General features: G+C 47.0%; 1 protein-coding gene across 1 annotated transcript in view; it reads right to left on the reverse strand.

Annotated features, from left to right (window-relative positions):
* Positions 1-2,282: 2,282 nt before the first annotated feature.
* USP35 (ubiquitin specific peptidase 35) overlaps positions 2,283-16,919 on the reverse strand; it is a 28,795-nt gene continuing 14,158 nt past the window's right edge. Inside the window, 9 exon segments of the mRNA XM_030042845.2 lie at positions 2,283-3,853; positions 4,520-5,714; positions 5,716-5,736; positions 6,312-6,418; positions 7,975-8,068; positions 8,190-8,383; positions 8,816-8,974; positions 11,405-11,506; positions 14,089-14,218. Of these exon segments, the coding sequence (XP_029898705.1) occupies positions 3,683-3,853; positions 4,520-5,714; positions 5,716-5,736; positions 6,312-6,418; positions 7,975-8,068; positions 8,190-8,383; positions 8,816-8,974; positions 11,405-11,506; positions 14,089-14,218 (2,173 nt within the window). The 3' untranslated portion in view covers positions 2,283-3,682.

Consider the following 16,919-nt stretch of genomic DNA (forward strand, 5'->3'; position numbering starts at 1 on the left):
ATAACATTCTTACCTCTAAATTGGAGATACGGGTTTGATGGATGGACCATTAGATGGATAAGGAATTGGCTAGATGGCTGCATCAAAAGAGTTACAGTCAGTGGCTCGGTGTCCAAGTGGACATCAGTAACGCGTGGTGTCCCTCAGGGGTCCGTACTGGGACCCATACTATTTAATATCTTCATCAATGACATAGACAGTGGGATTGAGTGCACCCTCAGCAAGTTTGCGGATGACACCAAGCTGAGTGGTGTGGTTGGTACTCTAGAGAGAAGGGATGCCATCCAGAGAGACCTCCACAGGCTTGAGGATTGGGTCCACGTGAAACTCATGAAGTTCAACAAGGCCAAGTGCAAGGTCCTGCACCTGGGTCGGGGCAATCCCCAGTATCAATACAAGTGGGGGGCTGAATGAATTGAAAGCAACCCTGCGGAGAAGGATTTCTGGATACTGGGGAATTAATAGTTGGACATGAGCTGACAATGTGTGCTTGTAGCCCAGAAAGCCAATGGTATCCTGGGCTGCATCAGAAGAAGTGTGGCCAGCAGGTCGAGGGAGGGGATTCTGCCCCTCTGCTCCGCTCTGGTGAGACCCCACCTGCAGTTCTGCGTCCAGCTCTGGGGTCCTCAGCACAGGAGAGACAGGGACCTGTTGGAGTGGGTCCAGAAGAGGCCACAAAAATAATCAGACAGCTGGAACACCTCTCCTGTGAGGAAAGGCTGAGAGAGAGTTGGGGTTGTTCAGCCTGGAGAAGAGAAGGTTCTGGGGGCACCTTACTGTGGTCTTTCAATACTGAAAGGGGGCTTACAAGAAAGACAGAGAGAGACTTTTTACTCAGGCCTGTAGTGACAGGTTAAGGGACAACGGTTTTAAACCATAAGAGCATAGATTTAGATTGGGCACAAGGAAGACATTTTTTACAACGAGGATGGTGAGGCACTGGCACAGGTTGCCCAGAGAAGCTGTGGCTGCCCCATCCCTGGCAGTGTTCAAGGCCAGGTTGGACGGGGCTTTGAGCAACCTGGTCTAGTGGAAGGTGTCCCTGCCCATGGCAGGGGGGTTGGAACTAGATGGTCTTTGAAGGTCCCTTCCAACCCAAACAATCCCATGGTTCTATGATTCTATAATATTAGCCATGTATTACTAACACTTCTCATATATTATAGTATATTACTAATAGTATACTGTAGTTATAATAATATAGCATATGGTATATTAATAGTATTCATACTAATAATCATCATCAACAGTATTAATAAAGTATATTAATGCAAACTTTAGTGTATGTTATTTAGTATATTACTCATATCTTACACGTATTTATACAATCTGATAATTGTATATATATGTGTAGATTATATATGCATATAAATACATATTTATACTATATACATATATAAAGTAATTATTCTGGGGAGAGGATCATGGAGCAACTGTAGATAATGCTGTGAAAACAGAGGCTCAGGACTGAGTCCAAAAGGGAAGTCCAATGCTAAGAATTATAGGAAATGAACAGAGACTAAACCAGACCACCTGGTTACACCGTTGAAACTATCCAGGCTGCCATCCATGCTGAGCGCTGCGTACAGTTTGCCTCTGCTCATTTCACAAAATCATTAGAATCATTCATTAAGTTTGGAAAAGACCTCTAAGATCATCAAGTCCAATCTTGAGGAAAAAACAAGACATATTCAGGGAAGAGCGTAGCTATGATACAGCCTCTCCATTTTCCATGTTGGGTTGATTATCTGCCTTGATTATTTAGATTAGGATCTCATCAAGGCAGAGACAGCCTCCTGCAAAAGCACCTTCCAGCACGAAGCGCAGAAAATGCCTCCAGGTGACACTCCAGCACAAAGCAAGGAGCTGGCATGACAGCAACATGAAAGCTTTCGGCAACCTCTTTGGACAGGAGGTTCATAAAAGTCTATTAATAATACCAGGAAACACTCTACTTTCTGTCTAACTTCAGCTTTGGGTCCATACTTATTTCCTCTTAGCACTGCTTTAAGTCTAGCAGACTTAAATACAACGAACACACTCCACTGCTCATCTACAAAACCTCACTAATAGGATTGTGATCTGCAATCGGGGGGCACCCAGCTCTGGGCTGGGGGGTCCCCATCCCACCTCTGCCTGCTCCCCTCTTCCAAGCCACCACTCTGCAGGGTTGTCCCACGTCCGTGAGGTTGGATGCTTGTCTCCCATCAGCTTCCCCATCTCTTTCTTGACCCATCAGCACAATAGCTATGAATGTTGCAATAAGAATCCAAGCCTCTATGTTGAATTAATTAATTTCCTTTATTTATATATAGGAAAGGCAATAAAAGAATATGATAGTATACGCCAGAGATTTGATCCCAAGTGTCCTCTCTAGCAGACTTTCGGCTCACTTTATCCATAGCACTGTCTGTGCTTTGCCTATTCCTCCACGGCAACACAATATTCCCACCCCAATACCCCACGGTCAGGATTAGGCCCTGCACCCAGGACCTAAGGCACAAGTCTCTGCCACTTGAGCTAGAGATCTCTACTACAGGCGCAAGGGAGGAGCAGGCAAGGACAACGGCTGGGGAGGGACATGGGAGGGAGCCGTGGTCCTGTAGACGTGCTGCCCGGGGCTTGGGTTGGCCTCCCGCCACCAAAATCAGCCCCTGACCCATTACTCATTTATATAATACATTGGTTTACATAGTATGTATTTATATTGGGTTGATATAATATATCTGGTGGGCTACTCTCCTGGCAAATCAGCATTTTAAAAAAATAGCTAGGGGGTTTAGGGGGGCTCTGTCATTTGCTGCTCAGTTCAAGGTATCCCAAACAAAAGCCCGAGTTTTAAAGGGCAGATCCAGCCCAGAAAGCCATGAGATGACAGCAGCAGAAAGAGGCTAACCAAGTCCTAAAGACACATCTGGAAAAACAGCTGTGTGTCTGGGCCTGCTGTGTACACTAACAGCATCTGGAGGTCACCAGTAACACAAGGGAGCTTTGCTGGAGCCCCAAAAACTCTCTTGGCTGGAGGGGTTTGTGCCCCTCCATCTCTTTTGGGTGCTTTGCTGCATAAAACCCTCTGGTCCACCTGCCACTGCTCACTGTGACCACGCAGGCTTGCAAGCTCACTGCCCCACCAGACCAGCATTGCCACGTTGGCTGCTCAGCATTTTTCAGCCTTTTCAGCTGCCTTCTACCTTTAGAAGTGTGTCAAGGTGAGTTCTCAAAACCACATAAAAAAAAAAACCCAACAACTAAGCAGAGGTCCCCCCAAAACCGACTCAGCGCCATGGGAAGGGCTGCAGACGGGATGTGCATGGGACATCTCCACCCCTGGGGCCCCGCTGGGTCCGTCTTCATCCCCGTCCCTGTCCCCGTCCCCTCCCCAGGCTGGAGGCATGGCTCACAGCAGGCAAGACACGGCTACGCTGAAGCAAAAGGGCACTTCTCCGAGCTGTCGGCAGCTGCTCATCTCCGCGTTAGCTTAGTTACGTTAAGGCGTGAAGACCAAGTGCATAGGAAGCGGTGGGACCCTCCATGCGCCTCCAAATCAGCCCCTGAGTCCTTTTCCATTGAAATGTTCCCCCAAATCCTCCTCCAAGATGCTCGCCGTCATCAGGGTGAGGAAGAGGAGCCTCTGGCTTCAGGTTGGCCCCGTGGACATTGACTATCTGGTTTAACCCGTTGGCTAGAAGACGAGTCCATGAAAGGAGCCGGATCCGCCCCCGCCCGCTGCCGGGCTGCAGCCCCCCGACGAGCTGTCATCATCCTTGTCCCTGTCAAGGTCTCTCCACCACAGCGGGGATTTCGGCAAGGTGGAAATGTAGGCGGCTCTGTTCCTCGCTTCTTTTTCTTGTTCCTGGGAGAAGGAAGGGGGAGAAATGACACAAGGATATCTGCAGCTAAATGGCCTGGGTGGGGGGATGCTCCCACCTTCCCCAAAGAGCCAGGAACCTGTTTGTTTGCCCCTGGGAGCCTCCTCCAAATTAAACCAGGGTGAGAAAGCCATGTGCTTATCTCTAGAGCTCAGCGGGAGGAATAGAGAAAAGCATTGCATCTCTCCAGCGATCAAAAAACAGCCCTTCCATGTCACCTCTAGGAGAAGAGGGACCCCTCAAATTCCCCTGGGTGCTGCTCATGTCTCATGGGACACTGCTGTTTGGAAAGCATTGAAACCCACCGGTTGAATGAAATCGATTCGAGTTTGTATTCCCAGCTCACCCATCTTTCCCAGGCACTTAGGAGAAAATTTCAGGCAGAGCTGCCTGGGGTGGGCAACAGCAAGTCAACCCCGAGCACAGCCACGAGGTGTCTCGCACCAACCTCAACGCCCAGTTTCATCGGGAAACTGCAACCTGGGTGCTAAAAACTAAAAAGGGTTTTGGCTTCAGGGAGCGGTGGGTATCTGCACGTGCAGATTTATCCGCAGGACGTGACCCTGCTGCTGCCCACGTGGGTGGGAATGTGGCCCGTGAGGTGGGCAGCTGCAGGATCGCACCCTCCTGTGCACGGCAGCGGGAGTTACCTGCAAGTAGAGGATGTTATCTTTGGAAATGGCTTCCATCAAGTCCTTATGGAGGGAGGGTTCGCCGTGCAGGCGGCCGGCCTCGGCCAGAGCCTCGTGCAGCGGGCAGCTCTGCCTCCCTGGCCGCTGCCTGTAGAAGAGGACGTAGGCAGTGTCCTTGGGGAAGAAAGAGGTGACGTTGCTGACCGATTCGAAGGAGGAGAAGGAAACTCTGGTGTCGTTGAAGAGGTACCACTGGATTTCAAAGTCCAACTGCTTGTCAGAGGCCAGTTTCGGTGCCCCATCCCGGGGCTGCCCATGAGGGACAGTGTCGGTGCACTCCCTGGAGTAGCAGTAGTAGTGGCCACTCTCGGAGGAGATGCCTGAATGTACCACCACACTGCAGAGGTCATACACGACAGACGTGAAGCCACTTCCCGGGGCAGCCCTGTCCTTCCCACGATGGCAAACCTCCTCGGTTTCCTCCGGGGTGACAAGGACAGGCAGCTTGAGCACCACGGGGATGGAGACGTTGTCCAAGATCTTCTTCCTCTTCATAGTCCGTGGGTCGAAGGAGAACCGCAGCAGCGTGAGGATGAGGTAGTGTGGACCCTCCGTCAGCTCTGCCACCTTCTCGGCATCCTGCAAGGATGCGCATTTCTCACAGTGGTATTTATTCTCTGCTGTCAGTCTCTCCGGGGATAGGAAATAGTTGATTAAATCTGGTACGGATCTGGAGTCCTTGGGAGCACACGCCTGCTCCCCAAAAGCCAAGAGAGGGTCTTTGGCTGCATCCACGCCACTGGCATTGCCACTTAAGGGATTTGCCGCTTCTCCTGGCTCCTGGAAACCCAACGTTTCCACCGGCATCGGCGGGGCTGCAGGGTCTCTGGCCATGGGGGCCTTCCTCTGGATCCAGGGAGACCCCGTAAGCTGGCTTGGGTTTTCAGGAGGCTCAATAAACTGCGGGCCAATTTCTTCCACCGGTAAAACAGACGTGCTCCCACGCATGTGCCTGTCCGGTGGGGGAAAAGCCAGGGACAGGTCTGTGAAGGCTTCTTCTCGGGAGGAGACATTCAGACACTTCAAGCAGCGGATCTTTGTCATCATTTTACCCCCAAACATCTTCTCAATCAATGTCTTGTTTAAGTAATGATGCTCCACCGTCTGAGACATCAAGCTGGATTCCTTGAGTTTCTGGTAGATCCTTTTTTCCAGTTTTTTCTTCTTCGTGTAATCTTTGGCAGGGGAAAAAAAGGCTGCATTATGCAGTGATACAATACCAGGAGGTAGTTTCTAAAGTAGGGTTTCTATTCTTCACTCCAGGGAGTTAATCCGGGTTAACCTGTCTGTGCCCAGGGGTCTGGTGCTGTGGGAGGAAGGTGGGGAGGAGTTGGGCAGGATTTGGGAACCTGAGGTTTCCATGTGCCATTGACCCCCCCTGCTTCTAGAGGGATCGCTGGGATACCAGAGATTCAGGATTTCTAGGTAAGAGAAAGGCAAAAACCAACATTTTACAGAGGAGGCTGAGTGGTTTGTCAGGCAAATCTCTAAACTTGGTACAAATCCCTTTGCCTTCAGAGCAAAGGCAGACATTTTCAAGTTCTGACCTTACCCCTAAGCCAGCCCAAACAGGGTTTTATCAAGGAGCCCCGGACCAGTCTCACCATCTTTCACCCCAAGCCTCCACTCTCCCAACTCGTCCAGGTCTCAGCCGCTCGCCCCATTTGCACGTGGGTGAGCATTAAACATTACATCGGGTCTAGGGATGCCGTTGTCACCAGGCTCCGAAATCACGACGCTTGCCACGTACCGGTCCAGCAAGTACTTGAGATATTCCGAGCAGTCCTGCTGAGCACCGGGGGTGAACCAGGGTGGCCAGGAGGCAGAGAGGAAACTCTCGGGTGAGATGGCAGGTCGCTGGCAGCAACACAGAAGAAGGAGAAGTACATTTAACCCTAGGGATTTGGTTCTCACTTCACACAGGGGGATGGAGAGGGGAGGGGAGGCTCTTTCTGGCTGCTTCACTGGGAGCAAGATGCGCTCGTGTGCCTGATAAGGTCTCCTTTTTTTCCCCTACAAAGGCTAATCCCAGTGCACAGGAAGACTTGCTTGGTTTGCTGCAAGCCAGGACAGTTAGGATGAATTTCAGCCATTATTTTACATATACTTCTATAGAATATCCACGTGTTTATTTCTTCCTTCAATTTTAAAATAGTTTATTGGCCTGACCCAGAGACTTCTACTTAATGCAGCCTGAATTTAATTTGATGCTCCGTTTAATTTGATCAGGATCTCTCACCAAATCCTTTCATTAAAAAAAAAAAAAAAACAAAACCAAAGCAAAAATCCACTAAACTTCCACCCATCATTCTGATCACTGCAGGGAGTGGATTACTGGATAATGTAATCTCTGCTGTTAGGAAGCTGCTGTCTAATTAACATGGAAAAAGACCCATGTTTGGCAAAGAAGTGAGTTTAAGAACAGTCCAAAGAAGAAAAAAAACTAGAAGGCTATTAGGAAATTGGCAGGAAAATATTAACCATAAACTACACAACAAGCAAATATGCTTCTGTATTTGCTCATCACAGATCTCAGACACCCTTACCTGACATCAAAAACTAGACTCTTCTATGACCAAATATTAAATTTAACAGGTTGTCTATATTTTTCCTCCAAAAGTCATCTGTAATGACATAATACCACAATGCAACAAGCCAGCTCTGTCAGTCAAGGCTTGGAAAATGGAGAAGCCCAGATGACTAGTTTCACACCAAGGGAAAATTCTCTGGACTTTCAAAATCATGTATTTCTAGGGACAGAAAGTTATATTTCCAAGAGAGGAGCTAGATATGACGTAGCTGTATCTCCAGGAGTCATTCGTATTAAAGTTCATGTTTGTCAAGAAAGCATTCATAATTAATTTAAGGGTGTTATTTTTATTTTACTTTCTCTCACATACAGAGGATTCAAAGCATCTGAAATCTAAGGGGGTTTTTTATTATTATTCTTTTAACAAAACCACTTTTAAGGCAATTGTCATCGATTGCTTGTGCTTTGCTGTGAAGCAAGGGGACAAGCAAGCTGCTCCTGTCTTCTTCCTTGCTGCGTAGCAAGGAACAAAAACCTCTGCTTTATACCAACAGGCTTTTCAGCTGGCCACATATATGTAAACTATTACCGAAGGGACTTCATTGTCAAAACTATTAGTTATTTCATCAGTCCAACCCAGGAAGACCACAGGCTGAAGACAGGCAGCCTGGTGTGAACACAGCTCGCTTTCATGGGTGATAGGAGCTTGCCTCCTCCACCCCCAAATTAGCCTCTCTCATATAAACAAAATCTGTCCCGTTATAAAAACCCACCACGATCCACAGCTCCTTATCAGCACGTTGGAGTCGGCAGGAAGCAACTTGGAGACGAGCCTTTCCGCAGCCGACAGTCCAAACAAATAACTAGAACATGAAATAATTACCTGACTGTGCTCCAAAAACGCAAAGAGCCACTGGAGCTTTGTCATCAGGGGCTGGGAGTTGCCCTCGGTTAAATTCAACACTGAATGCCGAAAGCTGCAAAAGAAAAGCAGAGATGCAAACCGTAAGATGGAAAATCAGTGCAGGACGCGCAACGCCGGTGTGATGAGCAAGGCCTGGAGCAGTCTTGAGTGAGAGCAAGGGAGCAAAAACTCACTCCGAAGCCATGAAAAGAGACTGTATGATGCTGTTCATGTAGCACGTGTTTCCCAAGTTAATTAACCCAATCTTTCCTGTCTCTGATTTGGATGCCAGGCGTGGGTAGAAGCAGGCCAGCTCGTTCTTCTGGGAGGTCCAAGCATTTTGTCCCAAGAGATGTTTAATCCGGTCTTCATTTGGAATAGGAAGAGCCTTGGAAAGAGAGATCTGTGTTACAAATCATTATCTTTCCATGTGAAGAATTAGTAATGGGCAACAGCAAAACTCCGCTGCTAGAGGTGTTCACGCAACTCATTTCCCCTGCTCTTCACATGAACATGCATCCATGCAAGGAAGTGTTTAGCTGCTAGTATTAGTCTTTAGACGCATTCAAGATTAAAGCTATAGCTAAAACCCACAGGCTCAATCAGGAGTTCTGCAGGCCCACCATAAGAAAAGTATCTTCCCTCAACTTGCCTACATGGGTCTCAAACTCAGAATTTTAAACCCTTTGTTCTACCACAATTTGAGGTGTTGAGGTTAGGACATCCCTACCAGTAGCACAGTCCCTCCGTACTAGGCTGCAAACTAAGATGCCATTTCCACATGGAAAACAGAAAAATGGCCGAGAGGTGCGTATCTTACTTTAACTGCTTCTAGGACTGGTTCGTAGAGATCTGGAAATCCTGAGAAGCGGAAGAACATGCAGTGGATGAGCTCGGCCAGCTGCTCCAGGGAGCTAGTGGCAGAGTTGGAGTCCTCCTTCTTCAGAGAGGCCACCAGCCTGGGGATGTGAGGGAGCAGCTGGAAAAGGAAAATTCATTACATCAAAAATGGCTCCAATTACTCGCAGAGCTTTAACACACACGCAGGGGAATGAAATTCACTCTCAGGCAGAACGGACAGTCAACAGGAGTTGACTTCAGTCTCATTCTGGACTTCATCCTTCACCCTATGAACTCAACAGCAACTCTTCTGTTGACGTTAGTAGTGCAAATGCTACAGACCTCAGAGGGTTTCATGTTGCATGACACCTGCGGGTTTGTGCTGCTGCTTCGCTGTGCTGTGATTACCATTCTCTGTGCAGATCAGTCTCTACTAAATCACACACCCACGGTGGAAAGGAGCGTTATATGCTGACTGCCAAGTGCAGGGATTCAAATCTACAAGACAGATGAATTAGCCTACAAGAAGTGTTGTCTGGTGTGCTATATTTTATTTTATACTGTATAAACTAAACTGGAATTGCTATGGTCAGGTGGGTGGCGACAGGCATATAAACAGCACATTTGTTATTTTGCTTTCATCTAGAAAATTTAAAAATTAACAAGCAGATGCAAACACAAATGATACATTGCTCACGGGCACCCTCTGCTGACCCCACAGCTGCACAGAGAATTAATAACCTATTTCCAACTCCGCAGATGTGCTAGAGTGACCCTGGGCACTTTTGCAACCTTTTTCATATTTATATTTTATGTTATTTTTAACCCAGAACAATCCTAGAGTAAAGTCTCAGGATCCCCAGTCCAGCCATTTCCACGTCCTCTCTTCCTCCCTTCGTCTTCCTCTCTTCTTTCTCTCTCTCTTTCTTTCTCCTCAAAGTGTTGGAGATTTTAACGATTTTCTTTCCAACAGGAAGGGTTTTTTTGGGAAGCACATGAATCTCAGTACCATTTTACACATCAATATTTTGCCAAGCTGTGATGGGAACCATTCTCAAAACCTTTCCAAAGTGCCAGGGCAAACACAAAAAGATAAGAAGCAAGACAGGTTTTTGCCCTGTTTTTAAAAAATAGGGGAGGAAATTTATGCTTGCTGGGCTGCAGATGGAAACTTCAAGCCAAGAGTAACCAACAGCTTTTGGAGTGTTTCAAAATTTGGATGCCCAACTGAAGACAATCCATTGGAATGACCCTATTTTTAGAAACCAAAGAATTTCTCGAGAAATTCAGGCTCATTTAAAGTGTCTCCAGCTGAGGAATGAAAAAATATCAGTTGAAAATGTTGGCTAGCTTTGCTTTTTTCCAGCCTTATCTGTTTATTCTGTGAATTTTAGGTGAAAAGCCAAATGTCAGGGCTTTAATGAAAAAGTATAAAATCAAACATTAATAAGAGTAATTTTCCATTACTGCTTTTATCAGGTCAATCACTGCAAGCATGCCTTTGCCTTTAGCTTTGCTTTTTTATTACAGCATTCCAGGGGCAATGCCAGTGAGAAGCGGAGCCGTGCATTAGTGTCAACAGCAAGATAAAATACAAAATATCACTGTGGAAATGAAAAGAGGATATTCAACTGCTGCTAAAAGTGGGTTTTGCTTTCAACAGCAGAGGATTCATGAAGTGGAAGTGTTCTGATCCAGTCTTCAAGTCGTATTGTGCTGATGCTGTGCAATGCTTTGAAAGATGACCTGTCACTTCAAGAAATGGTAACGGGTGCCCATATGTCGGTGACAATTTGAAGTCACGTGTGGGATGGGGCCCACTGAGTCTAAGCGGTCTAAGAGCAAGAGCAGGGAAGAGGGGAACCTCCTCTTCTACCTGCAGGGCTGGCAAAAAAACAGGTTAAAATAACTGCAAGAGCACTACAGCCACTGCTGATGAGACCCTCGGTGTGGCTTGACGGGCCATCCAAGATATATTTGCATTAACTGCATCCTCGGCTGGTGGGCTTTGAAGTTGAGAGAGGACCATGGGGATGCACTTGCCCACAGAGATTGCTCCTCCAGCTGGTAGAGCACCGCAGAAAAAAAAGTGGAGCATGCACACACTGCACACATTTCAAATCTGGAAGCGCCAAGCCCCAACCAGCTTTATACTGATTTATCCCTGGAGATGAGCCATCCAGCTGGTAAGCCTGAAAAGAAATTGGAGGAACCATCTGAGGAGAAAGCAAAGCCTCACTTCTCATCTGCACCTCGCTTTCTGACATAAGGTGATTGCTCTGTCTGTGGCAACCAACTCCTTTTAGGCTCAGGACTTGCCTCTGCATCTCAGCACCGGCTCCACGGTGCCCAAAAAGCTGTTTGGGCTGCAGGAGAGGCTACCTGCAGCTGCCAGGACAGGCTACAAGTGGATGGACGGGGTTTGGTTTACAACACTCGGTGAAATCAAGCAGATGAGGGAAATATTCCCCAATATCTCAGCCCCTTAGGTTCCCTCCCACCCATGTCACCCCACAGCATCATTACACTCAGGGCAATGCCCTCATCTGAGTGCCAGACGCAGCCTTACCAAGTGAAACGCCTCGTGGGAGTGCTGGAAGCTCAGCAGCATGTACTGCAGGACGGACAAAGCCCCCTCTCTCACGATGGGGTACAGCAACTTGGAGAAGACCTGGTGGGGGACAAAAAAAAGCAAATGAGAAGGCAGGATGGCACTGCAACATGCAGGAGAAGGGGCTGGCAGGAAAGAGAGGCACTGGGCATCTACCACGGCTGCTGGTCTGTTCCTACTCCACGCTGGATGTTGAAGCAAGCAGCCTGCAGCCAGGTCTCCAGAGTCATCTCCTGTCCAGAGCACGGCCTCAGAGCATCCTAAAAATACCGCGTGGGTTATCCTCACTCTTGCAGGCTTCTGCAATGCCTGGCACAGTGTCCTGGTTTCAGCTGGGATAGAGTTCATTTTCTTCTTAGTAGCTGGTACAGCATGTTTTGGATTTAGTGTGTGAATAATGTTGATAACACACGGATGTTTTAGTTGTTGCTAAGTAGCGCCTATCCTAAGTTAAGGATTCTTCAGTTTCCCATGCTCTGCCAGCAGGTGTACAAGAAGCTGGGAGGGAGCATGGCCAGGACAGCTGACCCGAACTAGCCAAAGGGATATTCCATACCACAGAACGTCATGCTCAGTATATAAACTGGGGGGAGGTGGCCAGGAGGCACAGATCGCTGCTCGGGCATTGGTCAGTGGGTGGTGAGCAATTGCATTGTGCATCACTTGTCTTTTCTTGGGGTTTATCTTTTATCATATTCCTTTTCACTATTATTATTATCATTATTATTGTTGTTGTTGTTGTTAGTGTTACATTTTATTTTACTTTAGTTATTAAATCATTCTTATCTAAACTGCAGGGACAGCATAGCCTCAGCGCTCGGCCCCCCTGGGCCTGGCAGCTGGGGGGGGGGATGCCCCGCTGGACACCCCATGTTGGGCACCAAAAAGGACTGTCATGGTTTAACACCAGCCGGCAGCTAACCCCCACCCAGCCGCTCGCTCACTCCCCCCCAGTGGGATGGGGGAGACAATCGGAAGAGTTAAAGTGAGAAAACTCATGGGCTGAGATAAAGACAGTTTAATAGGGAAAGCAAAAGCCGCGCACACAAGCAAAGCAAAACCAGGAATCCATTCCCCACTTCCCAGGGGCAGGCAGGAGTTCGGCCATCTCCAGGACAGCAGGGCTCCAGCACGCCGAACGGGGACTGGGGAAGACAAACGCCATCACTCCCAACGTCCCCCCTTCCTTCTTCTTCCCCAGCTCCATCTGCTGAGCATGACGTCCTACGGTCTGGGATATCCCTCGGGTCAGTCGGGGTCGGCTGTCCCGGCTGTGTCCCCCCCAACTCCTTGTGCCCCCCCAGCCTGCTCGCTGGTGGGGTGGGGGGAGAAGCAGAAAAGCCCTTGGCTCTGGGTAAGCCCTGCTCAGCAGGAACGAAAACATCCCTGTGTTATCAACGCTGTTTTCAGCACAAATCCAAACCATAGCCCCATACGAGCTACTGGGAAGAAAACTAACTCTACCCCAGCCAAAACCCGCACACACAGGGAGGTGCAGATCTCTGTAACACCGCTGCATCTCCGTACCTGATGGACGAGGCCGTGCAAGCACAGAGGGATGCTAGATTTTCTAAAATGTGCCTCTTCTGTTTTATTGTGATACTTGGAACTTAGTCACTAACCTTTCAGGCAAAGCGATAGAAAGCAAAGGCCTTTTTCAAAGCTTAAGTAATGATATTTATCCTACTTTACAGAAAATGGCATAAGTTGACAATGCCCTCTCCCCTTTTCAGATCATACTTCTGAGAGTTTCCAAAAATTGCATGTTATTTTAAGGGCTGTGTCCCTTTCCTATGCATTAACAATGAAAGGAAAGATAAAGAAAAGCCAGAGATGCTTGGCTGCTCTCCCACTGCTCCAATGCACAGGGACAAATGCAGTTATTGATAACGTTCCAATACTGATAATTATAGTCTTGATAACTCCTATGGTGACTTCCACTGCGGGCTCAGCCAGGTGTTATCCCCCTTATACGAAGGAGGGAACAGCAGGAACACAGCATGGAAAATGCTTTTGAAGTGGCAACCAATTTCAGCACTTGGTCACACGGTTTTCAGAGAACAGCAAGTACTCACTGCTGAAACACATGATGGCAATGGCAGTGGGGGCTTTACCCGTGCTGGTAAATGAACTAAAGCCAGGGTACAGGCTTTAAAACTGACCTGTGACGGTGTGGACTGTTAACATGCTCGCTGGTATGTATTTTGCCCGTGCCAACCAGCACTGATCCAGGCACAGCTGAAGGAGAGCGTGTCACGCTCCCAAAGGCAGGTTTTACAAGAGTTCCATAGTTTGGGAAGGACAGTGTTTGGTTGGCTTGAAAATCCTTGGCTTCTTTTATTTCATAACCTTTAAGATATCAGTACCTCTGCATACCAAGACCTAAAGAACTGCGGGTGGTTCTGGAGGACATCATTCCTAGCTGCAAAACCAGTGTCAGCCCACCACCCCATACGCAGCAATGCAGCATTCGCAGAGGGTGCAGGGGACACAACGGTCCCTCCAAACCCCCCTGGGACAGCATACTCTTTTCTATACATCTAAAGTCACCGCTCGCCCTCATTCAGTTGAAAGGCAAGAAGACATCTCAGGTGCAAGGAGAAGTCCGCTGTTCACGTTCATGTTTAAAAGAGCCCACTGACCTTTTCAATTTTCGAAAGAGTAACTTCAATCAAGATGCTGAACTTTTTCACCGCAGCCAAACCCTTCAGCAGAGCAATGATCCACTTGTCTATGTTCTTTCCCAGGGGCCAGGACACCCAGTCGATCATCCTGAAATGAAATACAAACTCTTAAGGTAAATTTAATGCACATATTGTGAAAGTCAAGCTCAGCTCTGGGTTAAACCTCCTCCAAATTTGTGTCTAGTCAGTGGGATGACCAAGTAAGAGCTGGGCCCTTCCTAAGGCATTTCACATGTTATTCAAATCACAACAGAGCCTGAAATGGAATTACCCCAATGTCATTATCACACTGTGGTTCATCAGAGGACCAGACCCAAGTCCACAGAAGAAAGCAAGGATTTCTTCCACCAACTTGAGTTGTTAGTCAACTTGAGTTCAGGTTTTTAACAGTGGTACAGTGTTCTATATACCACCTGCAAGAGGTGTTGATCAAGGTCTCTGCATTGTCACCATTAGAAAACAAGTGATACCGATATGATCTCTGCATTGTTACTGGTAAGGAAAAAAACACTCAGATTCAGATCTTTTCATTCTCTGTGTGGGAAACATTGATTTCCAGAAACACATTTTAAAAAAAATACTGGTAACCCTAATAGAAACCAGATATTCCTGAATGACACAGCTAACAAATTTCATCTATAGCCACACAACCAACATGTCGTCATGTTTCTGCAAGTAATAAGTACTTTACAGAAGCCACTCATAAAAAAACAACCTCAGACTAAGTGATGACACATTGTTGCTGTTTAAATTTAATGTTAAACAAAAATGGGAAGCAAATAAGTCTTGAGGTCTCCAAGGGTCAAACTTTGCTAACCATTTCAGTACCTTTGATTTGAAGATATCCCAGATCTTGTCTCCCACGTCAGTCCAGCTATCTTACCCAGTCAGTCCCTTTTGCTTATCAGCCTGTATCTCGTGCAAGATACATGAAGGGAACACAGATAACTAACCACCACAAGGCAAAGAGCAGGAATAAGTGAAGTCTACAAGGAACTAGAAAAATAAAAGGCTAGTCAGTAAAGAAAGCTTGAAGAGCAGAATATGTTGGGATGTTGAGAAATACCAAAAGTCAAGCCAAGTTGGATAATAAAGCAAATACCAGAAAAGCTTCCACAGACATTTGCATCAGAGGAGAATAAGGAAAGCCATGCAATCGCTGCATACGGAGGATGTGATAGTGATTAAAGATATGATATGGCCTCTAGATGTGACTTCCAAACTAAACACATCCTCTGCTTCCATTTTCAGCAAGAGGAAGGAATTGATCAGGGTGACAAAGAGGAGGCAGATAGAAGGTCTGAGAATGGAAACAAGAGCAAGAACAGCTGATATGAAAGGAAAACATGAAGAGTTCATGAACTCCAAACGAGGAGTTGGTGATTTCCATCATGTAATATTAAACTCTGGTAGGTTTTAATGACTCTATAAACTTTGGCGTGGTGCTTTATGATGACAGGCAATGAGGGGATGACTGAGAAGAACAGATAGCGTGCCACAGGGGGTTACCATAGGTGCCAAAGTCAGCTTTGTCAGGATATATGAATTTCTAGTCAAAGGACAGAAGTAGATCATATCTCACTGGCTATCTGAAAGGAGGTTGCAATCTTCAGGATCTAATGATGTTAGCACAAACATCCTGAAAATGGCGGTGAAATCTCTGATGATGCAAAGTGGGGAGGCATCAACAACAAAAGACGAGGGTCAAGGAATCATGACGAAGACCCTGAGGATTAGAAATGCAAAACTGGGAGGAAATGTATTGATTCAAAATGCATGCAAGGCACAAGAAATGGAAGCTATGTGACAATAACTCATCTGCTTGAAGACAACCAGCCAGGCACCAGGTGATTCCAAGTTCCCAGTGTAACCATAGCCATGGAAAAGACCAGCACCATGCTGTGGTGCAGAAGAAAAGGTGGTTTCTATGGCAAAACAATGACCTCAAGCTCTTGTCCAAGGCCGTGATGAACTGCACCTGGAACCCGGTGCACAAATGTCACCATTGGTGTTCAAGACCAATGAACCGAAGTGGGAGCAGGTGTTGAAAAAACCTGTTAAGGTGGTCAGGGAAATGAAGAACACTTCCTGCAAGAAAAGCTTAAAATAACCTGGCTTGTTTAGCACAGCCACAGGAAAGCAGAGATGGGAAGGAACTGTTCTGCCTGCATACATTGAAGGAATAAACACCAGGGAGGGAAAAGGGCTATTTCAGCTATTTATGTTGGCATAAGATCAAATGAACTATAAGATGGCCAGAAATACATATGGGCTGGCTATTAGAAGAGAGATTTGAACCTTTAAAGCAACCCAGTGGTGGAACAGCTATGAAAGGAGAGCAGTGGGAGCAAAAGCCCTTCCTGCTTTGAGGGGTGTAGTTGAACATTCATGAAAGGGGTCTGTAATGTCAATGCCTATAAAGCAGGGAGATGGAACCAGAGATCCAAAGGTCCCTCTTCACCCTATCTTCTTTTACACAGGCATAAAATAACCTTGTCCGCTTTAAGCTATTTTTTACCAGCACTAGCAGCTAAGTTACAGTCCTGCCTGCTGTCCGCCTCCATTGCTACAGTAGGAAGAAATTACATTTTAATTTAATTTACTTTCCACAATGCACAATCCACTAATGTTTTGGAAGCCAGGGCCCTAATTTTCCAAAGGAGCCATTGATTTGGTATGCTAAACTGTTAAAAGCTCAGATCCTGACTTCCAGAGGTAGCAAGTGCCTGCATTGCTGTGTGACAGCAGATGCCTTCTTCATCTGGACCTGGGCTCTTTGAAACAGATAC

This window comes from Aquila chrysaetos, chromosome 19 (assembly GCF_900496995.4).
Source record: "Aquila chrysaetos chrysaetos chromosome 19, bAquChr1.4, whole genome shotgun sequence".
NCBI lineage: Eukaryota > Metazoa > Chordata > Aves > Accipitriformes > Accipitridae > Aquila > Aquila chrysaetos.